Raw genomic sequence first — 27420 nt, forward strand, 5'->3', positions numbered from 1 at the left:
GGGGGCAGCTTCAGGGCGGCTCAAACCGCATGAGGAAGCGTCGGGAGGCCTTCCTTAGGATCTGACAGTGTGGTCCCTTTGTTACAGATAGTAGTGGTGAGCCCACTTGGCATTACAAACCACGTGCGTGGTTATTTCCCCCTCACCCCATTGTATGAGATAGCCTTCTCCTCTAGAGCGGCCAGCCAGAGGAGAAGTGCATCCTCCCCTTTGTTCATCTTGACTAGCATTTCCTTTTGGAGACGGATTTGTACTTGAGCATATTGGTTGTTTTTCTTGATAACTAATAGAAGGATCTTTTTCCCCAAAAAAAAAAAGACAGAAAGTACTAGAGGAAAGCAAAGACGGGAAAGGAATGGAGATGAAAGGGAAGTTAAAAGCCTAAAATAGGCTACTTGACCTAAAGTAAACTTAAAATCTAGCCTATCATGACTCCCTGAGCTGTTTGTTCAATCCAATTCATGGCCCTCTGCAATTGCACTGTTGTGATGCAAAGACCCTTCAATTTTCTGCTCTAACTTGCGAGACAAAGGTACACGAACCAACATGTCCTTGAGCTTACCGGGCCCTGATACCGAATGTCAGGGCCTGAGTCCTTAAACTCCCCACTTGGCCTGTACCATTTTACAGTAAAAAGAAGGGAGAAGACAATGCGGTGCCAAAACTCTAGAACCAAAGAAAATAGTATAAAAACGAGACATTGCATAAGGTAAATGTTCCACTCCTCCTATATATACCTAGGGAAACAGGTGCCCATACGTGAACCCACCTATCCACACACCTCTCTTGTGCAGCACCCTTCGGTACCCAGTGTATACACACCACTGAGCTCCTAGCCAATGGCCGTAACACAAAACCCCTCACTATCCTTCTGCTTCTCGCCTCAAGTGGCTGGCCACACCACAACCTCCTGACTGATGGTGTGTATCCTTATGTCATCAAAAAATCTCTCCTCTGGAGCTGTTGTCCTCAGGCGTATTGCTTTTCTTAAGACCTTTCGTCCTCAAGCAGTTTGAATAAACAGCTGGGATAGATCCTCAGATCCTTACCAGCACATTAGAATCATATTATCACCGCTTCCATGGTTCCCATTTATCCAGACAAAATGGAATCCAAGGACATTCCCTACTTCATCATAGGTTTCTTCCTAGAGCTAACTATGTTGTGCCTGGGGCAATCTTCATGGAGAGCTGCCTTAAATCTTTGGAAAGTGGACATCAAGAATAAGGACTTCCAGAAAGGTATCAGTCTTTTGTCATGCGACTGCACCTCCAAAAACCCACATTGTCAAGGGCCACACTAGTTTTCTGTGCTTACGAGGTCGATCACGAATCTCCTACCAATCAGCAGCAAAAACTACTCTAAAAAGCTAGAAAAAGATAGACAGTGACTATTTCATATCAAGGAAAGGACCTGGTGTAAACACAGGTACTGTCATCACATCAAGGAAAGAACCTGGTGTAAACAAAGGTAATGTGAACAATTGTGTACAGAAGTTACCTGACCAGCATTGTCCCTGAGCACTAGATTCTCCTCCCACCTTCCATTTTCAATGTAAGCTTCAGATGTGACATGTCTTTCCCAATAAGCCAAACCTAAACAATCCACCAGCATCCAATCGATAGGCAAAGACGATGCATTCGCAAAAGGACTTCCAAAGGCATCTAGAGCAACTGCAGAAACCCGCAAGCCACAACCACTCACAACAGTGACAGGGAACTTATGCACCCAATTTTCGTCACGAAGTGCTTGAGCAGAGGATTTGATACGTGGCAAAGAGTGCTCTGTTATGATCACAGATCCATCAGAAAAGAAAATTATGAGAAATACAAATCACCAATTGAAAGAAAGCATTGATGCAATCACCGAATGTTCTCTTGCAGGAAAACTTGAAATGCACACCAAAGCATCCAGTTACTTACCAACTTCATCAACAAGGAGAGTAATTGATGAGGGTACACTGCATGTGACAGGCAAATTTACTGCTGCAACTGCAGGTGCTGGATGACCCTCTCCAACAGAATTACCACGGTAAAATATTACAGTCTGCCACGACAGTGAACAAGATTCAGCACACGAGTCATACAGATCAGCACACTAGAGTCATAAAGGAACTTGCATCATACACTTGAAAACGCACAGGTCAACATTGTCATAGAGCATTTTGACCTACCCTTGATCCTGTTATGAAGATGCAAAAGAATGGTCAATCAGATGTTTGAAAACATGTACTGGGTGTGTCCCTCTTCACAAGGGTCAACCTTTGTGCATGTAAACAAACACCCATACTAACATTAGTAAACAATTAATTATGTCGAATGGGTTTGTGTGTCTTCATGTGTAAATGAACACTCACACTACCAAAAATAATGCCAGCAACCATGTCTAATAAATGGTTTCCACACTAAACGTCCAAAAGTGAGTTGAGCACTTTCTAGCATTCATCCTCTAGGGACAAAACCCGGCAAGGTTCCTCAGATGGTGTGGACAGGTGTTTCTCAGCTTCTCCGACAGATTTCTCCGGACCTCGGGTACAACACTTGGGGTGCATTTTGTCGGTTGCAACCAAATTTGGTAGGGCGGCGTCTTGGATACAAGGCTGCTCCAGATGACTTAGTTTTCCACATCGGGCACGGGATCTCTGCTCACATGCGTTTTTTCTGATATCCCCCGTCATGTTATGCATTCTCAGGGATCATCAAATAGCTCAGAGACCTTTAGTATCATAGGCGCTATTACTGGCTGGTGCATTTGGAGGGCCAGATGAATCTTCTTCCACTCATCAGATTTTAGCAAATATTTGGTCCGACACCATTCACACGCTTCGTGGTGAATGGGACTATTTGATGACTCTCTCCTCTCGATCTGGCGAGTTGCGGAGAGAACATTTCTTGGAGACTTGGAGTCGTCATGAGATTTTCCAGTTGCAAGGCAGTACCCCACGGTGGAAGTACATTCCTCCACAGTGGTTTATGTCCCGCATCTCTTATCTCCCTCCCTGAGATTTTGTATGGGTAGTGCGGTTGGTCGCACTTGTACATTTGGCGCTTTAGTGCATGTTTGTACGAGATTTTGTGGTAATCTAATCAGCCCTGTTTTACTCCCAAAAAAAAGGTGACAAGAAAGGGAAAGAGGAGGAGAGTAAGAAAGAAAGATCTTCTAAGCATTTGGAGGAGGCAAATATGTAGTACTATGATAAAAGATGCCTAGAACATCCCCTTGAATAAGTGATTGTAATATACCACATAGTAAGAGTATTAGGCCATGTAAGCCTGCTGTATGTACATCATTGTAGATGCATTGCAAAAGAGGGTAAAACCTAAGGTGACAGTACCTGAAATCAGAACCCAACAGTGCTTGAAATCAGACCCCACAGAATGTAGCTACATAGATGGAAGTAGTGCAGCTTAAAATGCAAGTGAAGGTCCCAATAGGTCCAAAAATAAAGTATCATCAATCGACATCTGCGACAGTCTGGCTATGAACCACGGTGGAAACAAGCTGGAAATGTGAAGGGTGCTCAAAATTGGCCTTCACATAAACACATGGTTCACTCAAGGGAAGGGTCTCTAAAAATGCACCAGAAAGCGTCTTTTCATACATGAATGCAATTGATTAGTTCTACCCATGTTTTCACATCTATCAAAAGTATCACACCAGAACTTGCAAGGGTTCTTAACTTTGAACACCGAATGCCATGTGAGATGTGTAAAGGTTTGGTCATGATAGTTCCATATCGACCATACACACCTTGCAAATAGCCCACCCAGAGATTTAAGAGTGAATATTAGCAAACCAGCCTCCAAAAGATACTTGGTCCACTGTCTTGAGATTGTACAGCCAAATCTTACTGCATATAATGAGAAGATGACTCAGACCATGTGTATATGTGTCAAGAGGAAACCCCAGTTGCCAAATCTTCCTTCTGCCTCTCCATCCAGGTCGGCTCCACCCAGATTTTTCTTCACCAAGCTCAGTTGTCTTAGCTCTATCAGACTTGCTTTTACTTCGAGAATGATAACGGCTTATTTGGCCACAACCCTCTTACCAAAAGTGAGCAAGAAGAGTAAAGATAAACCCAACATCACACCCAAAACAGAAAGCAAACACAGAAACAAAATCAGAATCAAAATGAGAACAAGATCTAGTACTATTATCAGTAAAGACAGCCCCAACACCTCACCCAGCACAGAAAGCAAACCCAGAAACAATATTGGAACCAATACCCAAACAAGATCGTGTACCATTAACAATATTGGAACAACTTCAAGTACCACCTGAAATGCAGATCAAGGTCAAATCGCAGTCACCCCACAAGCAAGCAATTTAAGTCTTGATGATGCATCAATAGTTTTCCCCCCCTTTGAGAGAGAGTTGTGGTATTACAATAAATTTCTAGATTTGAAGTTGCATCTTAATCTCGAGAACATGGTGTAATAGCCACTCGAGTAAGAATAGGGATGTCACTTCTCACACATCAGAAATAAGAATTCCCATTCCAACTTTTTTTTAAACAAGCACATTGGGATGTCACTTCTCACACATCTGTAATAAGTACATGTGGACATGACTTTGGGCTATAGACTAGGAAAGAGAGATCAAAGGCTCAATTTGTGAGCCCTCACAACGGGAGAAAATAAGACCGCTAAGACAGAGATCGGAAATTGTGTGGATAGATTGTAGTATGCATTGCCAAACAATCGGGGATGTTATGACCTTTGGGCAGCAACTCTAAGACTAAAACAGGTGAAAAATGATAAGTTGAGGGTACCAGCAAAGATGGCAACCAAATCAGACCCAGGTTCAGCAGTTTGGCATGCAATTCAAATTTGGGCCAGCCCCATTAGAGCATCCACAGATGTATCGAGACCAGCCACAAACACAAGATAGGGGTCCGCAAGATGCCCAACTTGGGCAGCATATGTCACCATTTGTCCGTCCAAGTGGTCATTCCCCATCTTTGAGCCACCTTACGAGAGGCTAGGCATCCTTCGTGCCGCCCGTAACGTCACCAAGACATGGATTCCAAGTGCCCAAGAATCCCACGTGTGTGTTTCCACTGGCCAATTGTGTGCTAGGAACAACTATATATATACCTAGATGAATCCAAGAACATGCCCAAATTCACCTTTCAGGAACATGCATGTTATATACTCATGGTAGTCAACCCACAAGACTATATAACTATCAACTCCATTATGCATAGTATGGACTAGATACTACGACATCCCCACTAACGTCATCAGTGCCCAATAGTGGGTGTAGAACTATGTATCAAGATATGCTCTCACACACGCACTCCACACACACTTTTTTTTTTTTTGGTAATGTCTAGTGCAGTATATTTATATGTTCACAAATTTACAAAGATGGGAGATCTCCATAAAGGAGAGGAACCCAAATGTCAGAAACATAAACAGAAGAGCTCTATGCAAGAAGCATCCATATCACCCTCATGGCAGGCATCATATAAGGATTGCCGCAATGAGGCTCTGAAGAATTCATATGACTGTTGATTCAGCCTACCCAAGTATGCCATGTTGTGCTCACTCCAAATTGTCCAAAGAGCCCAATATCTCACCCAGAAAAGAAATAGTGAGTATTGGGACAAAGACTGCAATAATCTGCCAAAGAGCCAAAAATGTTTCCCAAATCTGTGACTCGGGAATCGGAGCCAAAGATAGCCTGAAATTCTGGTGAGGAGGGTCCTGGAACAAGGACATTCCCACAGCAGATGAAGAAAGGTTTCTGAGGGAGCTGAACATCTTAGACATGTGGATGGTGCAATGTGACGTTTGGCAAGTGTGACCCCAACTGATAATGTGCCTGTCAAACATCTCCAAAGACAGAGTCTTTGCTTCAGTGGCATTTTACACTTCCATAACATGCGGAGATTCTTCCGCCACCAAGAGAGAGGCTTTCTCATATGCCACAAAGAATTGGCATGTTGCTGAATCCATGGGGGAGGCTGAAGAAGCCTGTAAGCTTTGATGGAGGTCAAGGCTGGAAGGGGAACAGGATGAGTGCTTGCAGTAGATGAGCACAATTGCCAATCCATGAGCCTGTCTGTGTCAGCCATAGTTGGAATAGGTAAAAAAGGAAGCAATATTTCAGCAATTTTCTTCCATATTGGCCTATGATGCATTCCCAATGCATAGGTAGCAGTGGCCCGAGGAAAGGATAAGACATATCCTCGATCATCCACCACATCATGTATGTACCTAATTCCCAGTTTCATAAGATTGTATGCCCGAACAGGTTCCTGCAAGGCAAGTGGAGTGTCAAAAATGGCACTCCAATGAATACTTTCCTTCCTCATGGAGTTCATCCCCAAGCAATTACGAGGAGCCCATTTGACCTTAGAGAGAACTTGTTTCCAGTCAAGTATTAAGGCAGTGGAAAAAGGACAGCCAGGTATCCTGCCTTGAAATTTCCCAATAACAACCTCCCAATGATCCGTAATCCAATGACCATAAGCTAAAGTCCTCATGTTGACACACATGGACGCTAACATACAAGTCTATGGCTGTTGTTGGCAGAAGAAAGTGTGCAACATAGTAGCCTTCCTTGCAAGTACATGATATCTTATATTGAGAATATTGAGTCCACCATGCATCTTTGGGGAACACACCATTTCCATCTTCATCAGTCTCAAAGCTTTAACAGCAGATTTTGTCTTCCATAATATCTCCATAGCTTGAGACATAAAGGCTGAAATATCCCTGGAGGACCAATGCGATAAAGGCAAATAGAACTGAACATAAGACATCACTATGGATTGCACAATTCTGAGCCTGACATGAAGAGGCCAAGTAGATATCTTCCAATATTCCAGCTTACGATGGAGTTTTTGGAAAATCCATTTTAGTTGCTGCTTTCTTGAGATATGCCATCCAATGGGATATCCCAAATGTCTGACCACTTCTCTGGAATGCACCACCTGCCCCGGCCAAAGAATAGAATGCCAATCACATTCTTTCAGGGGTATCAATTTAGATTTATCAAAATTAATATGCAATCCAGCTGCCTGTCCATATAATGAGAGAGTGGCCATAAGCTTGCAAAGTTCCGTAGGAGAATTCTGTGGCATAAAGAAGGAATCATCTGCATATGCTTGTGCCAAGAAAGGTTTAGCCCCTGGGATTTTAAGACCAGTCATCTGTCCTGAGTCTGTTAGATGATCAAGATACATCAACAGAGGATGAGTGGCAATTGCATAGAAGAGAGCACTAAGAGGACAGCCCTGTCTAACCAATCGACCCAATATCCATGATCGAGACAAATGACCCCCAAGAATGCATTGAGCAGTAGCGTCAGAGTATAGCCAATAAACAGCATTTGCCATCTTGGGACCAAAGCCCAGCTTTGTCATAATCTGAGAAATGAAATCCCATTGAACATTGTCAAATGCCTTAGCAATATCCACCTGCAATATCAGCACATCCTGACGAGAATACTTAGCATATTCAATTGCAGTCAAGGCATTGGATATATTGTCATGGATTTGTCTTCGCGGCAGAAACCCATACTGATGAGGGTGAAGACCTGCATGGAGTATACCATGAAGCCTATGCACTAACATTTCGGCAATAAGTTTGTAAATTACCGGCATCAATGTAATAGGCCTCCAATCAAATATGTGATCACACAGATGGTTTTTGGGCACAAGCTTGACTATGCCATGTTTCCAAGAATGCAGCAACTGATTTTCTTGCAATGCCACATTGATCATTCTCAAGAGGACCTCTTTCAAATCATCCCAAAAAGAAATGTAGAATTCCACCGTAAGGCCATCCCAGCCAGGGGACTTATATTTACTGAGGTGGAACAATGCATTATCCAGTTCTGTGTGAGTAAAAGGCCTCTCCAAAGCAAGAGCATTATCCGGCTCAACTATTGCAGAAACATACTGGAGTAACTCAGTCCTTGCATCAATCACTTGATTAGATGGGAAAGGAGGGGCAGAGAATAATTTCTGAAAATAGTTGTGGCATTCATCTTGGAGATCCAAAAAAGAATGAGTCCAAGAACCATCCAACTTCCTAACCCTCAAGCATGAGTTTTTCTTTCGAGTAGCATGCAACCCCTAAAAGAAAGCTTTTGATGAGCAGCCCTTGTCCATGAGGGGCTTCATTCTCGCCCTTATCTGCCATTTGTACGCACTCCACACACACACACACACACACACACACACACACATAAGAGCATATATTCACACAAAGCCCTTCATACTGAGTTTCTGTCAAACCTCCGGAGACACAAGGCAGACTCGGCCATAATGAAGCCTAGCACTAAGGGAAGTAGCAAATAGAAAGAATTAGTCCAGCAAATAAGTAGTTGATAGGGTAAATGCACCGCTAAAGATAGAAAGAATAAGCACAATATCAACTATGTTCTCCATATTCCATAAACGGGAAGTTTGGCCAAGACAAAGTGCATGTTTGCATGCCTTAAACTGTTTGTTTTCCTGTGAATATCTCCTATTACATGCCTAATCCATCGCCCGCCCATGGACCGTGAGTGTGCCTGTCTTCTGTCATCTTCACGGCATGTGAAGAGGTGGCAAGCATTACCAAAAACCTTTATCGATTGTTTATAGGCTTTGTAATGCTTATAAACTTCGCAAGTTCACCTTCATTTAAAAACTGGGGTGCCCAAGCTATCGTACCCGGGTACCAAGGCCTCAGGTCTTGTCCACCCTATTCCCCTTTGTGAGAAAATCGTGTTCTCTCCCAAGGAGGCCACCTTAACCGTATCATTAAAAATCAATGAATTATCATGTCACCTAGGATTTAGACTCCCTTCAATTTTGACTACTCGACCACCTTTCTTCTCTCTATGTACTATATGTAAGCTTCTCTTGGAACATGTCTTCATGCTAGCAATTCTTGGTTTTCCAGTTATACTATTGAAACCCTAATATGACTGCCATGTCATCAATTTCCCATTCTTAGGAGCTGATCGAATACTATTAAAGCTGCAAATTATGGTTTGGTGCAAACCCGAGTGCTCCATAGTGCCTCTATGCGCGCGTGGATGTTGCCCATGAAGTCCCTTCTACCGCTCGAGCATAAAGGGGGGGTATAGTCACCAAAATTTATATATAGATTTATAATATGTAAAAAATATGTTGCCGACCAATTGGCAAAATAAAACTGGCAACATCAAGAATCAAGATCCAGATTCCATCATCAATAATGGCAACTGCTCAAAACTCAAGAAATAATATATAAAGCAACCTACATGCAAGAGTGACATAGTCCACTCAACACTCAAAGTGATCACAAAAAGTCTGAATCCTGAGCTGATATAAAAAAAAAAGAAAACTGAAGTCTGAAATACACAAAGTAAAGCATGCTAATAGATGAATGACAAACTGGAGGAGCCTAATTGCCCCAAAGAATAGAGTCCTCAGTTGGGACTGTGCACTGAATCCTCAACATCCTCGATGTCCTCATCAATAGCCATCTTGGTTGACTCAACGTCATGCTCAAAAGAGGACGACGTTGCCTCACTTGTTACCATTGTGAGTGACACATGCACTATGTTTTGTGGGCCTATCACCATGATAGCCTCCCAGAGGTGTGCCCATATAAACTCTCCTGTCACCATTGTCCCAACCACAGATGCATCAATGGCACACAAGAACATAGTGCCCTTGAAAGAGGACACCAAAACATTGCACATATTCCTCTTGCGTATATCTGACCACCCATCACATAACAATGTGCAACCATACTTGGTCCAAGTGGCTTTTAATGGCTCCATCTCCACCTCCACTGCTTGTTGCTATCTTCTGAGCTCTTTAGTGTGCAAGGTCTCATAGGAGGATCCCTCCCACTCACATCCAATGCGACTAATAACATTCATCGCCTTTTTCCATCATGCGACACACAATGTGAAAAGACAAAACACAATGAATGAAAAGCCTAGTGAGTTCCCTACTTGCATCATTAATTGCTTGCTTTTGCATGCTTGCTTGAACGCTTGCTATCTTTAGAGAGCATCTAGGTCCTGCAAGCAAAAGGGCTTCATGTTGCTGTGGGAGTGGAACTACCAGCACCCCCGAATCCTCCTTATAAAACTTGGTTGAACACAATGCTAATCAATACACATAAATACACCAAGATTTAATGGACAACATGCTCAATACAAGAAGTAAATTGTTGAATTGACAAGACATGCACAATGAGCCAAAACGGCCGGTCCGTCCCTAAAATAAAGTATATTGATCTTGGGAGAATCAAGTACATAGTGTATTGGACATTTCTGCCTAGATTTCCATACCAATGCATATGAATATAGTATTGCAAACAATGTGACTGTCGGTGTAGAATTGCAACTCACACTACCCTCTCAAGTGCCCATGTTCCCTACCATCTGGTCTCTACTGTTCCACAAACACATGGTAGCAACAATTTGAAAGAGAGCACGTAGGACAAGACAACACTATATAGGGTATGCGACCCTGGAATCCCGCTCCTCCCTCCTGCTAGTTGCTTCCATATTTAAGCATCAAAGCTTACCAATTGCAAGTAGAGTCGATGACAGCGGAACTCATCGCGATGGAAGCGTTAGGGGTGTTGAAATCTTCAATCTAGCGTGATCCTTTGCCACAAAAGTCTTCAAGAGGATGAAGGGAACCCTGGGAAAGCTTCCCCTATGGTTCAACTTGAGAAAGGAAGGCTGAGATTAGGGTTTTCAGCAAAACAAACTAGAAATTACAGCAAATATACGAGCTGTTTTACTGATGTTCAATCATTGGGAGTGTGTGGGACAGTGAACACCACCTAGAAACACTCTTGGAAGCTTGGAAAATACACTAACAAGCTTGGAAACTACACTAGAGAGTTTGGATATGCAGTTGGGAGGAGAAGGTGCAGAAAATACAGCCACAAGGCCTCATGAAGGAGGGCGCCAACTGCTAGAGAGACAAGGAAGAGAGATATGATGAGATGTCCACCCTAGGTTTCAGGTAGAAGAAAGAAAGATATATTAAGCGTCTACTAAAGAGCCAATGGGCCTATGAGACCAAAGTGATACAATGATGTCCATGGAATATCTCATCATGGAATGGAAAATAAAGCAAACACAAAACACAAACATAGCAATCTCCCTGCGGTGATACAAAATTGTCCACGGAAACTCATCATGGAATACTAACATAGAAACATGAGAGTAGCATCAGCTCCCAGAAAATGGTATACCACTCTCCAAAATATCAAGCATGGGGCTAATGAGTATGGCCGAGAGATCTCCCTCAACTATGTCATGTGGAAAGGTAGCTTGATGGCGGTGGAGCATGTCTTGGATCTTGCGCTTATAAGGGAATGTGGCCGACGGCCAAGGGGCCGAGAACGTCGGACACGCTACAGTGCAAAGGCCCGATCCGAGGTAACTCTTCTCGAGCGAGGTAGGTCCGGAGCAGCTCGAGATAGGTCCACAAGATCCACTATATCGGTGTCCTCCACTTCCTGGGTCTGGAAAAACTCGAGATGGTTGGTAGGCGAGGGAGGGGGCAGGGTGGCTCGGGTCGAAGCTCTCCCAAAAAAGTGTCCCTATGTCTACGGAGCTCAAGCAGGAAGAGGCCTAGGCGATGATGGTCTGGGAAGTAAATGATCTTGGAGACTGGACCAAATCCCCTACGAAACAAACAGTGAAACCTTCCGCAGATCTCATAGTATACTCGGCATCGGTATATGTAATGCTCCTCCGTCTCAACCTCTGTGTGGCATAATCGACAAATCCTCTCGTCTCTAGGTCTCCGTATGAGCTTCCCGGCTTTGAAGACGCACTCAGCTCTACATGTCTCCACTCAGAGACAGTGGGATGAAACTCGTATCTGGCCAATCGCAATCTGCATGGCATGGGACATATGAACACTCAAGTGCCCATGATCCATACCATCTGCTCTCTATTGTTCCACCAACACATGGTAGCAACAATATGAAAGAGAGCACGTAAGACAAGAGAACACTACACAGGGTACGTGAACCTGGAGTCCTCCTCCTCCCTCCTGCTACTTGCTTCCATATTTAAGCACCTATTCCGTACCAATTGCAAGTAGAGTCGATGACAATGGAAGTCTTCACGATGGAAGCGTTTGGAGTGTTGAAATCTTCAATTTGTCGCCATCCTTCGTAAAAAAAGTCATCAAGAGAATGAAGGGAAGCTTGGGAAAGCTTCCCCTAAGGTTCAACTTGAGAAAGGAACGCTGAAATTAGGGTTTTCAGCAAAAAGACCAAGAATTACAGCAAATATAAGAGCTATTTTGCTGAATTTCAGTCATTGGGAGTGTGTGTGAGAATAAACACCACCTGGTAACACTCTTGGAAGCTTGGAAAATACACTAGCGACCTTGGATATGCAGTTGGGCAAGAGAAAGTGCAAAAAATACAGCGACAAGGCCTAAGGAAGGATGGCGCCAACTTCTAGATAGAGAGGGAAGAGAGGTATGATGAAATGTCCACCCTAGGTGTCAGGTAGAGAAAGAAAGAAACAAAGAAAGATATATTAATCGTCTACTAAAGATCCAATGGGCCTATGAGACCAAAGTGATACAATGATGTCCATGGCATATCTCATCATGGAATGGAAAATAAAACAGAAACAAAACATAAACATAGCTATCTCACTGGGGTGATACAAAACTGTCCATGGAAACTCATCATGGAATACTAAGTACATAGAAACATGAGGGCAGCATCAGCTCCTAGAAAATGGTATACCACTCTCCAAAATATCAAGCATGGAGCTAATGAGTATGGCCAAGAGATCTCCCTCAGCTATGTCACGTGGAAAGGTAGCTCGATGATGGTGGAGCATGTCTTGGATCTCGAGCTTATGAGGGGATCGTCCCCGACGGCCAGGGGGCAGAGCAGGTCGAGCACTGAGGCCCGGTCCAAGATAACTCCTCTCAAGCGAGATAGGTTCGGAGCAGCTCAATATGGGTCCACAAGATCCACTATATCAGTGTCCTCCGCTTCATGGGTCTAGAAGACACTCGAGATGATTGGTAGGCGAGGGAGGGGGCGGGGTGGCTCGGGCCAAAGCTCTCTCAAAAAAGTGTCCCTATGTCTACGGAGCTCAAGCAAGAACAGGCCTAGGTGACGCTGGTCCGAGAAGTCAATGATCTTGGAGAATGGACCAAATCCCTCACAAAACAAACAGTGAAACCTCCCACGGATCTCATAGTAAACTCAACAATGGCATATGTAATGCTCCTCCGTCTCCACCTCTCTGTGGCATAACTGACAAATCCTCTCCTCTCTAGGTCTCAGTAAGAGCTCCCCGCCTTTGAAGACGCGCTCAGCTCTACCTGTCTCCACTCAGAGAGGCGGTGGGATGAAACTCGTATCTGGCCGATCGCAATCCACATGGCATGGGACATGTGAATACTCAGGTAGGCCCAGCTGTTGGATGAATCCATCCGCACCATAGTTGTTTCTCGTACCGGTACGAATGGGTTCGCACCGTATGGTACGATATCGTACAATACGAGCCCCCCCCCCCCCCCCCCCCAAAAAACCCTTGAAAAAAAAAATTCCAAATGCTTTAAACCTTGCTTAACGAAGATCCCAAATGCTCGCAATACTTCGCAACTTTTGTGCCCACTCAGTATTCCATATGGGGTTGTTGAGAGACCTAAAAAATCTGGCGAGGTAGACTGGTAGTGTACACTTGATTGGTAGGATGAGAGAATCTTGCTACATCACTTGGAGATCCCTGGTATAAGTAGGCTAGACAATTAGATTCTCAAGTTATGTACGAGGGAGAAGATTTGGACATGGCCATTTTGATCTAGAGAGGAGTCCCTAAACCTATCACCCTAGATGCACTGCTCGTATTTGTGCAAGGACAGTCCCTTAGTCATAAACGCTACACTGGGAGACCTTTGGTATTGCATTACCCATCCAGGTTCTTTTTTGGAGACAATCAGGAGATCCAATTGGGAGAGACACATATCCATGTTCTGGTTCCTCAAGCACTGTAGACTCCTCCCATCCCAACCTTCCCTCACATTCAATCTTGAAGCTCCATAGGTTGTTAAGTGTAAAAAATAAAAACCGTATTTTATCGTCCGGTATCCGAAAATTTCATATCGTACCAAAAATTCTCGTACGGTATCGTATCGTACGGTATCGTATTTTCGTACCGTGACAACTATGAGCCGCACTGAGCGTGAGAAAGTGATCTCTGTAGAAGTGCATCTTCATTGGGAGCTCCGGAGGTGTGATTTATGTGTAATGGGTGTAGAGGCAAAGAAGATCTAACGAGATAACCCGGTTGGTGTCCTCATGAAAAGCCAGAGAAAAGGAGAGTCAAACTGTATTGAAGGGGTGGTAGGCAATCCATGCGGAGCCCATATACTGAGAGCCTAGTGGAAAATAATGCATACAATACTCCATAGTAGCACAAGTGCATACAATACTCCATAGTAGTTGTGTCGCGAGGACTCCGGGGAAAGCCTCGGATACCTGTGGAGATCCATGTGACTAATGCAATGGAGGTATATGACTGTCTCGAAGAGTGCATCCACTACTATCAGGGCTGCAACAAACTCTGCCTGGATAACCTGGTGTGGGATTGATGATACGGGAGAACATAATGACATGGGGCCTCTCAACTCGCTCCAATCCTCATCGGATAAATCTGGCCTCGAGAAGGCTGCTACATACATCAAGGCTGGTGTGACGAGGGTGTCAAAAAAGCCAGCCCTTCGTCCTGGGCTCCTGGAAATGTGCCTAGAAGTACTATCGCTCAAGTAAGCTCAAGGCTGCATATCCCAGTGTCACTCTGGCGTGTGCAGCGAGAAGCATGGTAAAGTGTGGGCCACTGAAAGGGACACCAAGGTAGACATAGAATGAGGTAATCTCCACAAGATCCCCTCTATATGTGAAGCTCAATCTGGATGTGAAGGGGCAAGAAGTATTTGAAGACAGCGAGAAGTATGGAAGTATTGAGAGAACAAGTGACTTGTGGTGCAAGCTGGGATGGAGACATGGCTAGTTGCTCCCTTAGTACAAAGGGGATAAGGTCTCGGCGATGGACATTGAGTTTTGTCCACCTCGGGACATCAATGAGTGCTGGTCATAATTTATAAGTGAGTTTTGGTCGCCCAAAACTTAATGAAGTGTATACACACTCACTTACAAACTAGTGCTAGTTTCTAAGGCTAGGTTTTTAACCAATGCTTACCACCTGTCACATGCCACATAACGATGTCAGCAGACAGTTTCACACGCACGGTTTACGTGCGGGCGTTCCCTTACGCGAAACTACACATTGGTCAATAAGCATGAAAACAGCATGCAAATTCAAATGCAAGCAAGCACATAAAGATGCTATGCAATGCAGCATTTGTAGGGAGAATTCCTGTTCATGAGACTATACTAAAATAAACGTGCTCCAAGCAAGTTCACGAGGTACCAGACTCAATGAAACACCAATCCTCCAGGCATTTCTGTGCATGTACACACAAGCACAAGTCCCAACAGAAAGCCAACTCCACAATATCACATGACCGGCATCAATCCTCAGCAGATGCAACTGCCATGGACGCCAGTCCAATGTACATACATAATGAGAAAGCATAGTTGTAAGATACGATACCATACGATTCGTACGATACGATACCGTGCGGAAAAAATACGGTACGATATAAAACTTTTTCTTATCGTACGATAAAATACAGTGTTTTAAAAAAAAACTTATAAAATTAGGTATTTCCAATTCAAAATATGGTGTATTTTAGAAAGGAGGGAAGCATCATAGTACAAAGGAAGCTCAAACAATCATAGATAAGCAAAAAAAAATGACCATTACCTCCCAAAAAAAATATTTTTTTTGAAAAAAGCCGAACGAGTCCATATGGTATCGTATCGTATAGTATTCCGTACGATAAGCTTTCATACACTGTACAAAAACAACCCTATGAGAAAGCACGGGTGGACCAATTGGGTGGCCAAATGGTGATACTTGGCTCTATGCATGTTCGTCTGAGCCTACCGTGTTCTCTTTGATGCATCACCTATATCCTCACTAACCTCAATATCCTCAGGCAGGGGCCCACAACCGCGTCCTACCAATTGTTCTCTTTTCCATTCTTGTAGCTCGGCTTTGATATTTGCATGCTCCAATGCCTTCCTCAGTTAAACTGTGAAATGAACCTTAACACAGATTATGGACCCTCCTGAGCAAACCCTGCAAAATTCACATTTCCACTTTTGGGTGTCTGAACCACTATGCAAAATTTTGACATGGGCCCACATGGCATCCCTAGTGCGAGGCATCTTGACAAAGGCAAGGCAAGATTGGCACCCTGGCATAAAAACCCCCCAAATTTCAAAATCAGATTTTTTTTTGACAAAATCCAAGAAAAAAGGCACAAATCAACACGCTCAACTTGAGAGATGGCAGGCACAGACGTTGAGAAGTGCGGGAGGAGCTAGAGGAGCCTGATTTTTCCTATGCAGGATCTGCTTCAAACATTTGCACAAGCACAGGTAGACGTTTTTACGAACTCTTTGGAAAAAAAAAACGCCGGAGCCGTATAGCTACCAAGCTAGACTTGAATGAAACGCGTTTCGTTCGTATATGAAACGTTTCTTTTCAAACAAATTGAATGAAACGTGTTTCATTGCAACTATGTATACAATAACCCCATTGTTGCATATTATTGTGCCCGAGAGTGTCCATCGATGTTTGTGTGAGGAGAACCAACACACTAGCTAGCCGTGGGAGTTAGAGCCACTCTCTAATACAAGAGTACGTGTGCGTGCATGGTCTCGAAATGACAGTTCCAGACTCTCTTATCTCACACATGGTGAGGGTGTGGCTGTGACCATGCTACTATATGACATCTACACCGACTGTGTGTATGGTCACGGACATAGTTGTTTCTCGTACCGGTACGAATCCATTCGTACCGTACGGTACCGCACCGTACAATATCGTATGGTTTCATACGGTACGAGTCCCCCCCACCTTGAGAAAAAAAATCCAAATGCTAAAAAAAATATATAGAAATCCTACTTAAGCGAAGATTCCAAATGCCCGCAATACTTCGCAATTTTCATGTCCACTCAGTATTCCATATGGGGTTGTTGAGAGACCTAAAAAATCTGGCAAAGGTAGACTGGTAATGTACACTTGATTGGTAGGATGAGAGAATCTTGCTACATCACTTAGAGATCCCTGGTATAGGTAGGCTAGACAGTCAGATCCTCAAGTTATGTACGAGGGAGAAGATTTGGACATGGCCATTTTGATCTAGAGAGGAGTCCCTACACCTATCACCCTAGATGCACTGCTCGTATTTGTGCAAGGACGGTCCCTTAGTCATAAACGCTACACTGGGAGACGTTTGGTATTGCATTACCCATGCAGGTTCTTTTTTGGAGACAATTGGGAGATCCAACTGAGAGAGACATCTCGAGACACATCTCCATGTTCTGGTTCCTCAAGCACTGTAGACTCCTCCCCCCCCAACCTTCCCTCACATTCAAGCTTGAAGCTCCATAGTTTGTAAGTGTTAAAAAAAAACCACATTTTATCATACGGTATCCGGAAATTTCACATCGTACCAAAAATTTCCATACGGTATCTTATTTTCGTACTGTGACAACTATGGTCACGGAACGACAATTACACGCTCTCTCATGTCACATAAAGTGAGGGTGTGGCTGTGACCATGCTACTACCACATCTACACTAACTATATTGTTTGATACATGTATTCATTTCTTTTATTCATGGCAAGCTTGGCACCATGGTGCCCATTGTTAGGTACAACAAAATACTCCAAGAAATACAAACGTATTAGCGGGTCAACCCGTTTCGGCCCCAATGTTGGTGTCCTGTACAACGCTTTATTTTCAGCTTTGTTAGTGCATCGTGTAAGCCCAAACAGCCATAGAACATAGATCAATCTATGAGGAGTTAAATAATATTCTTATGAAAGCATTATTATTAATAGGTTGGTGGCCCATATAAGTGAGTTATGTGCACGAAATTGGGTGTTGAGCCCAGGCCCCATAGTGTTGGGTCTGGCTCTAACCTCAAATGAGAGTCTGAATTGGAGCATTTGTTTTAAAAAGGAAATCTTATGCCAATTATTGGAATCTACTACTTCACAAAGTTGAGAGTCAATTGTTAACACTTATTACTCCTAGCACCAGAGATATCAACAAAAACCATAGCTAATCCATGTTAAGGATGTAGCAGACTCCTCCCCTTAAGGGATCCCCTATATAGAGGCAAAGGCATGGAATCACAGATCCCGGTTATGTATTTTCCTAAAGGTCATGATTTGTACAAGATCATCCCAAGGCATGAGATACTCATACAGAATTTGATTTTGAAGCTTTTTTTACTCCGTCCAAGACAAGCTCATTGCTTTAACATTGACTAGTCTCAACCCATAAATCAATCATTTGCCTATACATTAACAGGCCCACGACTCACATATATCATAATTTAGATCTTCTATCCTCTCAATAGAATCTCATATCCTTTCTCAACAACAAACTAGGATTCAAAGGCTTTCTTTTCCAGTTTCTCTTTTATTTGCAACAGGTAAGAGGGTCTGTTCTCACAACTCACATAGTTTCCAGGGGAACCACAAGTAATATCGTAGAGTCTTCCTCCACTGCTGGTAAGATGTGACACATGAATATGTTGTGCTCCTTTCTCTTGTTGGCTTGAGATGATATCGTGGCGCTCAATAAATTCAACACCTTGTCCCCAACGTTCCGGCCCACCTTTTAGCATTACCTTCATGCTGCTTCCAGGCACAAGTAGCAGTACACTTAATCGGCACTGATTATTTCCTAATGTTCCAAGGTGACTTAAGCCACAATCATAGCCACCATAAGAGTGCCCATCACCAGCCTGCACTATTGTCAATGGTGCATATGCAGCAACAGTCCAGGAAACCAAAAGCTTATTTGAAGCAGAGGATCCGGTGAGTCCAAAAGAATCATCAATGACCAAAGAGGCAGTTACAGTTGCACGGCCAGGCCTTACAGCCAGAAAATACTTCCAGTCACAGATAGAGGGCAGTCCATTGAGCATTGGAAAATCTTGGAAGTTCCTCTCAAAAAAGTCAGTTCTTGTATAGTTCGTCTGTACAAAAGATGCCTCTCCGCCAGTGATTCTCCAGTCAATAAGAGAGGAAAACGATTCACACTTTGAATAATAAATCCCTGCAAGCAATGGAATTCATTAGATATCCACAGTTCACAACCTTGTGCCTGCTCAGGCAAGTGAAAAGATAGTACTACTCTCATTGTCCTCTTGAGATGAATTGACATGGTGCAGAACAAAGAAAGGACACACAAACAGCTGTGACTGATGAAGCTAATTGTAATCACCATCTGGATTTTTGAAGGTGACAGCAGCTGGAAGATGAGAACCCACTTCAGTCTCCAATGGCAACCCTTCGATCCTTAAAATAGACGATGGACATGATATTTGTACTGCCACCTGTAAAACATTTGATAGAGCTTTAGAGAGTTTACAAATGTGAGCTTTAAATCCATGTGTAACTCCTCAAACACCAAGCATCTATAATCTCCATAATTGTTGGACGTGTTTCACTAATGTTTTGTTACCTCGTCTGCATTCATTGGATTTGTCAGGGCGATGGCCCGCACTACACCTTGGCCCAATCCCTTTGCATGGACTACTCCGAGAGAGTTTACAGCAGCAACTGTTGGATCCAAAGATAACCACTGATAGTCGGAAAGTTGGCTGCCACAACCTGCATTTCAAGAGCTGACAGCAGTGAAAGGAACATTCATGCTAAAACAAAAACAAAACCCCAAAAAAACTGATGATGTTTCTCCACCATCTCATCAGCTCCCATGTACCTCTTGGGTCAGTAGCACGGATTCAAAAAAACCACCTTAACATTGAAACACAATGACTCACAAGAGAAGAAAATGGGATTGATGAGATACAAGCCACAGTTGATGTACAACGGTAGCATCAATGCAACTTTGACTATCTTCACCTCTCCCACTTCTTACAAAGGCATCACAACTCATTCAAGTAAATATGAAGGCAAGCTAGTAGCACTACATGAAAGTCATCCCAACAAAAAAGGTATCATGCCAAAATGTAGACAAACGTATCAGAATTGCTAAGTGCGATTTCAAAAGTATACATGCACCCTCACTCCTACTCTGAGTTTAGCAGGGCACCTCCTTGCACTTCGAGCTGGTAAGCTTGAATAACCTTTGGATTCCATGGAAGACTCAAAACATTAGCACTTTCCACATTCTCAAATAAAATGAGCACCGAACTACATACTATCACTTCCTGCTCCACAGTCAAAGCCTGCACTTGACAAAAGAAAAGATCAAAATGCAGCATGAGAGTCACTATTAATTGTTTTATAAGTAGAATGCATCATTAAGAGATAGAGAGTATAGACTAATGAATGTTAAAAAGAACAGAAAATGCATCATGAACAGACTAAAGTTATGCCCAAGGTACCTCAAGGTTCCCATCCATTAGTGATTTTTTGTACTTGAGGGATGCAGCCAGTTTTCCTGCACCCTCAGAGACAGCTTTGATAAGAGTACCATTATGCCAACCTTGCTCATGTTGTACATCTTCAGGAATAGGAATAGAGTTCCAATAGGGCCATTTGTCAAAAGAGAAACTGAGATCATTGCCCTAAAGAAAACACAACTTTAAATGATTTTATACAATTTTAAGCTATGCAATCAGCACATGGTTGATGTGAAAACATTCGTAATGTATTTAATTTAGTAATAAGCAACATCACGTCCAGCTGCTGCAGCCAGCAGAGTTTGAACTCAGGCACTCACCTTGAGAGTCAAACCCCTTCCCAATTAGGCTAAACACAGCGTGAAAAAATGTCTTTAAATTAACAGACTGCTCAGTTGCAAAAAATGGCAGGACAAAAAAAAATGTGTAACCTTAGTCAGATACAGTGGAGCAGAAACCGAATCAGCTGAAAAGGCCATAACCTGTACCACATAATCCCACCCTACGACCAGATACCAAGGAACATCTGAAGACCCAATAGAAGCTTCCCTTTTTAAAATGGCCTGCTGACCTGCATCCTTGAAAGATAAAGGTGTCAAGTACAACTGCAAGCTGGAGGGTATGACAACGTGTAGTGAAGAAATTTGTTGATGGCCTGTCACTCTGATGTCTTCCACTATGACATTGGTGCTTCCGATTCTTCGAGTAGATAGTGTCCCCATTAATGGATCAACCTCAGCAATAGAAAGATCCATAACAGACCAATGATGATGGGGAGAAGGAAGCTGTATAACTGTGCAGAATCAAACATCAGAATCCACTTCAGAAAAAAACTCACAATTGTCTCAATTGCATACAGTACTCCCTGGAAATAAGAACTTCAACAAGATAAAGTAAGTTTAAAGGTGCACTTAGGCCAGGATTCTTATGGCCTGGTCAAATTGAATTTCTTTTAATGCTGTGTGTATGTGTGTGTGTGTGTGTGTGTGTGTGTGTGTGTGTGTGTGGAAGTTCTTTCCTGCTGCTGCTTCTGCTGTCGGTGGTGGAGGCTGCGCTGTCTTCATCTTTTTGCTCACCTCTGCAGACCAGCTTGCGAATATGGGGCGTGTCAGAGCCAAGACACTGAAGAAGGCTTCTAGGCAGTTGATTGAGAGTTACTGCTCTCAGATGACTCTGGATTTCCAGACCAACAAGAAGATCACTGAAGAACTGGCCATCATCCCTTCGAAGCGCTTGTGCAACAAAATCGCAGGGTTCGCACATTTGATGAAACGAATTCAGCGAGGCCCTGTGCGAGGTCTCTCTCTGAAGATGCAAGAGGTGGAACGTTAAAGGCACTTGGACTTCGTTCCCGAGGAATCTGCTATTAAGATTGACAATCGAGGTTGACAAGGTAACCATGGATCAAGGTGGAAAGGTACGGTAAGGTACGCATTTAGGTACAGGTTGAGATTTTGAGGTACGTTAAATACGTAAGGTCCGTAAAAACACAAAATATATTCTATATAGTGTACATATATATATGTGTGTGTGTGTGTGTGTGTGTGTGTGTGTACAAAAAATTGAACGAAAAAAACAATTCATTTCTGAACATTCAACAACACAATTACAAAAATGAGAGCTCCATCTGTCAACATGTTTCCTTCACTATCATACTCTCAGCTCTGGCTCTGCAATGGCAGTGACCGCAGCGCCTAGCACCGCATCATCATCATCTCGCTGCAATGTCAATGAGAGGAATGGCTATGTTCGCGCTTTGCATACGTCGGCTAAAATCGGTGACGATGGCCGGCCTAGGGTTTTTTTTGGCCCAAAATGTTTTTAAAAACTGCCACATAGTTGTCAATGAGGTGATAGCTCAAGTGGTGAAGGTGTTTGCCTAGGACCAAGAGGTATTGGGTTCAAAACCCCCCTTGGTGCTTGAAGCTTCCTGGACCACATCACCTACTATGGGTCGATAAATAAGCGGCTACAAGCAGGGTGGTGAAAAATCGGCAACTACAAGAGGGTCTTGGGCCAAACGTCAGTTTGGGGGGGGGACTGCCACTTACGGATCCATACAGTACGGTGCAGCACCATACTGTACACTAAAACGTACATTATAATAAGGTACATACATACGGATGTAACCTTGCCACGGATTTATTACAAGCACTAAACATGGATCAGTAACCTGGCGTGGTCAAGCAGGAGGCTCCAACTGCCGAAGCGAGTTATGGGAAGCCCCCAATGGCAGGAGGTTTTCAATGCGGGTTCAACAAGTCTGTGTCTGGATAACAAACCAAATCCTTTCTTGAGGGTTGTAGAAGCCAAAACTACAACTCGCTTGTTTTGGACCGTATTATTGCAAAGCACAGGCTATAATGGCTTGCATTGTTTGCAATCTTACTCAAGCTTCTCTATTTTTAATCTTGAGTTTTTAGATGGTCATTTGTGTACTTGAACATTACAACAAGCTAAAAGATAGGTTTTGGATTCAAAAAAAAGTGTGTGTGTGTGGGGGGGGAGGCGTGCATGTGCGATTGCAGATAGTGCAATAAATTATAATAGCATGTATGCAGTTTTATCTTCCGCTACTACCTTGGTTGCATAGCAAATTGACAATTTCATGCCTAAAGCAATGGAATGCCTATGGAAAACCAAAGCGGATAGAAAAGGGCTACATTTGTGGAGGCAAGAGCTCATATTTTCGCCCAAAATGCATGGTAAGCTCAATGTCCTTAATATTCATTATCATATACTAGCAAGGAAGGCCACTCTTTTACTTGATTTTATAGAAAACGCGAAGCCATGGTGGGCACATATGTTGGGAGCTATGTGCATTGACATGCTTATAGAGATGCATACGGGCAATGGATTATCAATTATGATGATATAGTCTTTTGGCATTTCACTGGCCATATTCCGGGCTCTGCATATGCGCTTGCTCTTATTCGAGATTGGTAAGCTATCCTATGCCATCTACAGTGGTCCGGTAGGCCTCTGAATCGGGGTTACTCAATGTTTCTGCAAAGTATTCATTGGAGCACAGTATTTAATCGACCACTGCTTTGTCTTATCCAAGAAAGGCCTACAATCTGTCTACATTGGAGATTCCTCAAATATATGACATCATGGATGAAAATGGTTATGTTTTCACTTTTCCACAAGCCGTCAAGCACTGTAATTTGGGAATGCATCACATGCCAATAAATCATTTCGGAAATCATTTTCAGCTAGTCCCAATGCTTGAGAAGGCAAGGAGACTCCGAGATTGGCGTTTTGATAGGCATCTTCCAGGATATATGTGCCTTTTTACCAATTGTCTACAGCCAAGGCTTACAAGTTGCTCTTACCACCCCCATGGATTGAGGACCATGCAAATCGCCTCTCGCATATGTCGAAATCTCTTGCTTGGTGGAAAGCAGAACGACTATTTCTATGGAGATGTCTAGTTGGGGTATTCCCAATGGAAACTCTTTTGGCACAAAGGCATATTACCGCTACCCCACTCCAGGACAACTATGAATGTACATTGACTCTTCTAATGGGACAGTGGTTCCTTTCTTTTTTTTGCATGGAGGGGGAGGGGGGGAGGAGAAAACGAGTTTGTGGCTCAAGTCTTAGGATTCTTTCTTTTTCCTCGGAACACATAGCCCAATGTGAGTGTTCTCATGCAAGGTTTATCACTTTATGGGTTTGACAAGTTGCACATACACATTCAAGGCTATGCGGATCATGAGGACTTTCTTGTGGCGCCTTTGAATGGCTATGATGTATTACAAATTGTGCCACCTGATCACATAGTCAAACATCTTGGATATCCCAATGCATGGGAGATCCCTCTCAAAGAAGAGACTTGAGTGGGTGCTGCAAAAGGTACATCACAAAAATGAATATTGGAGGCTGTCTACATGGCCATTGCATGTACGTCTGCGAATAGTGTAGTCTATAATTATGACGTATGTGCAATTCTGTCTCCCTTTGCTGCCTTGGTCTCGCAGGTGTTTTCCCACTGTTTCTAAGTCGTAGCTGTCCCACTCTAGGACAGCTATGAATGTACATTACTTTTATTAATGAAGCAATGGTTTCACTAAAAGAAAGTGTGTGTGTGTGTGTGTGTGTGTGTGTGTGTGTGAAGAGCGCGGGGGGGGGGGGGGGGGGGGGGGGATGGTTGGGGGGTTGCATAGTTAATGGCTATGCACAGAGGACCTGTTGTAAGACAAGTTCTTATCCCACCTACTGAGTGTGGGCACATGATGAGACATGCAAGACCTTGTAATGAACTGTGAAAGGATTGATGGTGAAAAAATAATAACATATGCTGCCATTGACCGTTCATGTGACTATAGGCATTAAAATAAGTCCACAATGATCAGGAAAGCCTATGAATGCTGGCAGCAAATGTAAGAAGAAAACATTAAGGTATAAAAAAGAGGCAAATTGAAGATAAATTATGAACCCTTTTGCATCATATTCCTCTTGTTATGTGCCTTGCATCCTTGTCAACTCCATGAAGTTTGCTTTGCAACGAAAGTCTCACCAACTCCGGTGGTCAAGGCAGTGCACAAGCCGCGGGATGAACCACATGTGAGCCTGTGGTCAATAGGAATCATTACCGTGTACAGCAGTTAGGATTGCATCCGAGCAAAGTTGAGATCTTGATGTCCATGGCCGCCAATGTTCTTGCACCAATGACTACCAAGCTTTGAGGAGCCTGACTGCACATCCTTGTCCCTCAGTTGCAGCAGATCAAAGAGGAGTGGACCCAACGAGTTGCCAATGACATGTGGGTGTGGCTATCACCATGCCCACCTGCATTAAACATACACAGACCATGTGAACCCCTCATGCAAGGAGGCTCGTGATACATTCTCCAAAATACTACTTTGCAGGCCATACTACTAAAATGAGGACCCCTCAGCAACAGTGGCACACTAAATGGAAGCCTGGCACCCAATAATCCAGTTTTTAACATCCATCCATGGTCATAGATATCTGCCCACCCAAAGTGGCAATGTAAACTGCAGATCCCTCTCCTTGCCCAATTAAGGTTGAGGCTTTCATCAACCCCAAACTCATCTCAGCAGACGTAAGCTCCCCTTCAGCCGAGATGGAAGCTCTCCCTTACACGCTCAAAGAAAATTCTTAAGGGATCCAACTAAACCCGCAGAGCATAAATCTGGAAAGGCAACAATGAAAAGCTTTGCATTCAGCAATCTCCTCATCAGGACTTTTGCTTCCAACAGACTACCAAAGCTCCAACAAGCCATAGTACAGTCCCTACTTACCAATAGGAGCAAGCTGTGGGTGGGGTGGACCATGGATTGTCGGCGAGAATTTAAATCCATAGCCAAAGCCTCTGTGTTTTTGTGCATAAAAACCCAACTCCTATGCAGACGAAACCGTCGATCCATACCTGAGAACTTCTCTCTGCATTTGTGTGCAGAGAAACCATTACTCCTTGTCATGACAATAGAATCCATTGCACAACAATGCACGCATGTGTAAAAGATGGTTTTGAGTTTTGCTTACATTAAACTCCTTATTGTTACCTCTTAAGTAAATACCTATGTCAACTTGGTCAGATGAACCAGTGATTGATGAAGATGCAAAGGGTAAGTTTTTTCTCTCATGGTTATCATGCTATTCTGTTGAGGGGATGTGAGAGAGGCCAGCATGAGCATTAGCTGGCAATTTTTTTTGGGGCATCATGTGCCTAGGAAAGCTTGATGGCAGAGCTTGACTGGTTTCATCCTGGCTATTTGATATGAATGCTTGACGGGTAAGGTTTGAACGCTTCGGGTGTAGAGGTGACATGTGTCCCATAAGGGCTGCCACTACTGAAAACTTGGGCCAGACATGCGCACTAGAGCTAACGGACCAGCCTGGTCAGCCAAACCTGGAAAACCCCCCTATTCCCCAAAAGAAACCAGCATTTTCATGCAAAAAAATCTAAGTGTCCGAGCAACGGTGTGATTAACCATTAATAATTGTCCTTATTTATTTAATTTCTCAAAGAAACATACACAATGCATGTTCAAATATAAAATAAAGACTCAAAATTCTAACTTTACTCAAGACATTCTCATCGGCTCTTCAAATCTTCTCAAAACCTATTTTTGGTGGAAAATATAGGTTTTCATGATCCACTGAGAATTGTGCTTCTTTCATGCTATTTCCATGCATAAAGTGCAGTCAAAACATCAAGGTAGAAATGCAAGTTTTCTACTCTTCAAACATAGTTTCTTCGCTGACACTATTGAGAGTAGACATAGAGAAGAAAGAGCAGCAGCAAAATCAGATACACATGGCTCACACAATAGTCCCAAACCTATTGTTCTATATTATGTACAAGAAAGAAGTAATACAACTCAAATTCAAGTACAAATGATAGCTAAGAGTGAAGACGTCGACTCGCAGCCCACACCACTGAAGATCTCCTTGGCCAGCCCAGCTCAATAGAGATACGCATTGTAGAGAGACCAGCCCTAAAAGACTACATATGATTTTGCCCATTTTCCCAAGCACGTATATATATGCATCATTACAACTCGTCGATCTGCATTTATGATGTTGACTTGCTCCAAAAGACAGCCCACGACCAGATTTTTGAGTCTCAGTGCATTAGCACTATATGGGGTGATATCATCCATACTCTCATGGCTACTTGGGCTAGTATTCAGCGGTCCTCTCATTCTACGCAATCAAAGCACGTTGTATTTATGCAAGAGTGGGACCATGGCATTTTCTTTTCCTCTAGTCACACAGGTCTTTCATGGCACCATAATGCCCCTCAGTGGCTGAGATCACATTACATATTGAGGTGATTCTATTCTATTCCAGCTTATAGCCGTGATTGTTGTATGCCTTTTTTCATACTTAATAGAAGTCACTTTTTTTTTTTGCGCGCGCCGGAGGGGG

The 27420-nt window shown here is 43.3% G+C and overlaps 1 protein-coding gene across 1 annotated transcript in view; it reads right to left on the reverse strand.

The window, feature by feature from the left end:
* Window positions 1–27420, reverse strand: part of EMB3012 (embryo defective 3012) — a 172127-nt gene that overhangs the window by 114579 nt on the left and 30128 nt on the right. Inside the window, exons 5-12 of the mRNA XM_086791541.1 lie at window positions 20949–21310; window positions 20500–20682; window positions 20205–20340; window positions 19614–19762; window positions 19374–19485; window positions 18604–19205; window positions 1923–2046; window positions 1501–1784 (exon numbers count right to left, since the gene is read on the reverse strand). Coding sequence (XP_086647667.1) covers window positions 1501–1784; window positions 1923–2046; window positions 18604–19205; window positions 19374–19485; window positions 19614–19762; window positions 20205–20340; window positions 20500–20682; window positions 20949–21310 — 1952 coding nt within the window. The remainder of the gene's footprint in view (window positions 1–1500; window positions 1785–1922; window positions 2047–18603; window positions 19206–19373; window positions 19486–19613; window positions 19763–20204; window positions 20341–20499; window positions 20683–20948; window positions 21311–27420) is intronic.

The sequence above is a fragment of the Cibotium barometz genome, chromosome 56 (assembly GCF_041138505.1).
Source record: "Cibotium barometz isolate CiBa-2024 chromosome 56, ASM4113850v1, whole genome shotgun sequence".
Taxonomy (NCBI): domain Eukaryota; kingdom Viridiplantae; phylum Streptophyta; class Polypodiopsida; order Cyatheales; family Cibotiaceae; genus Cibotium; species Cibotium barometz.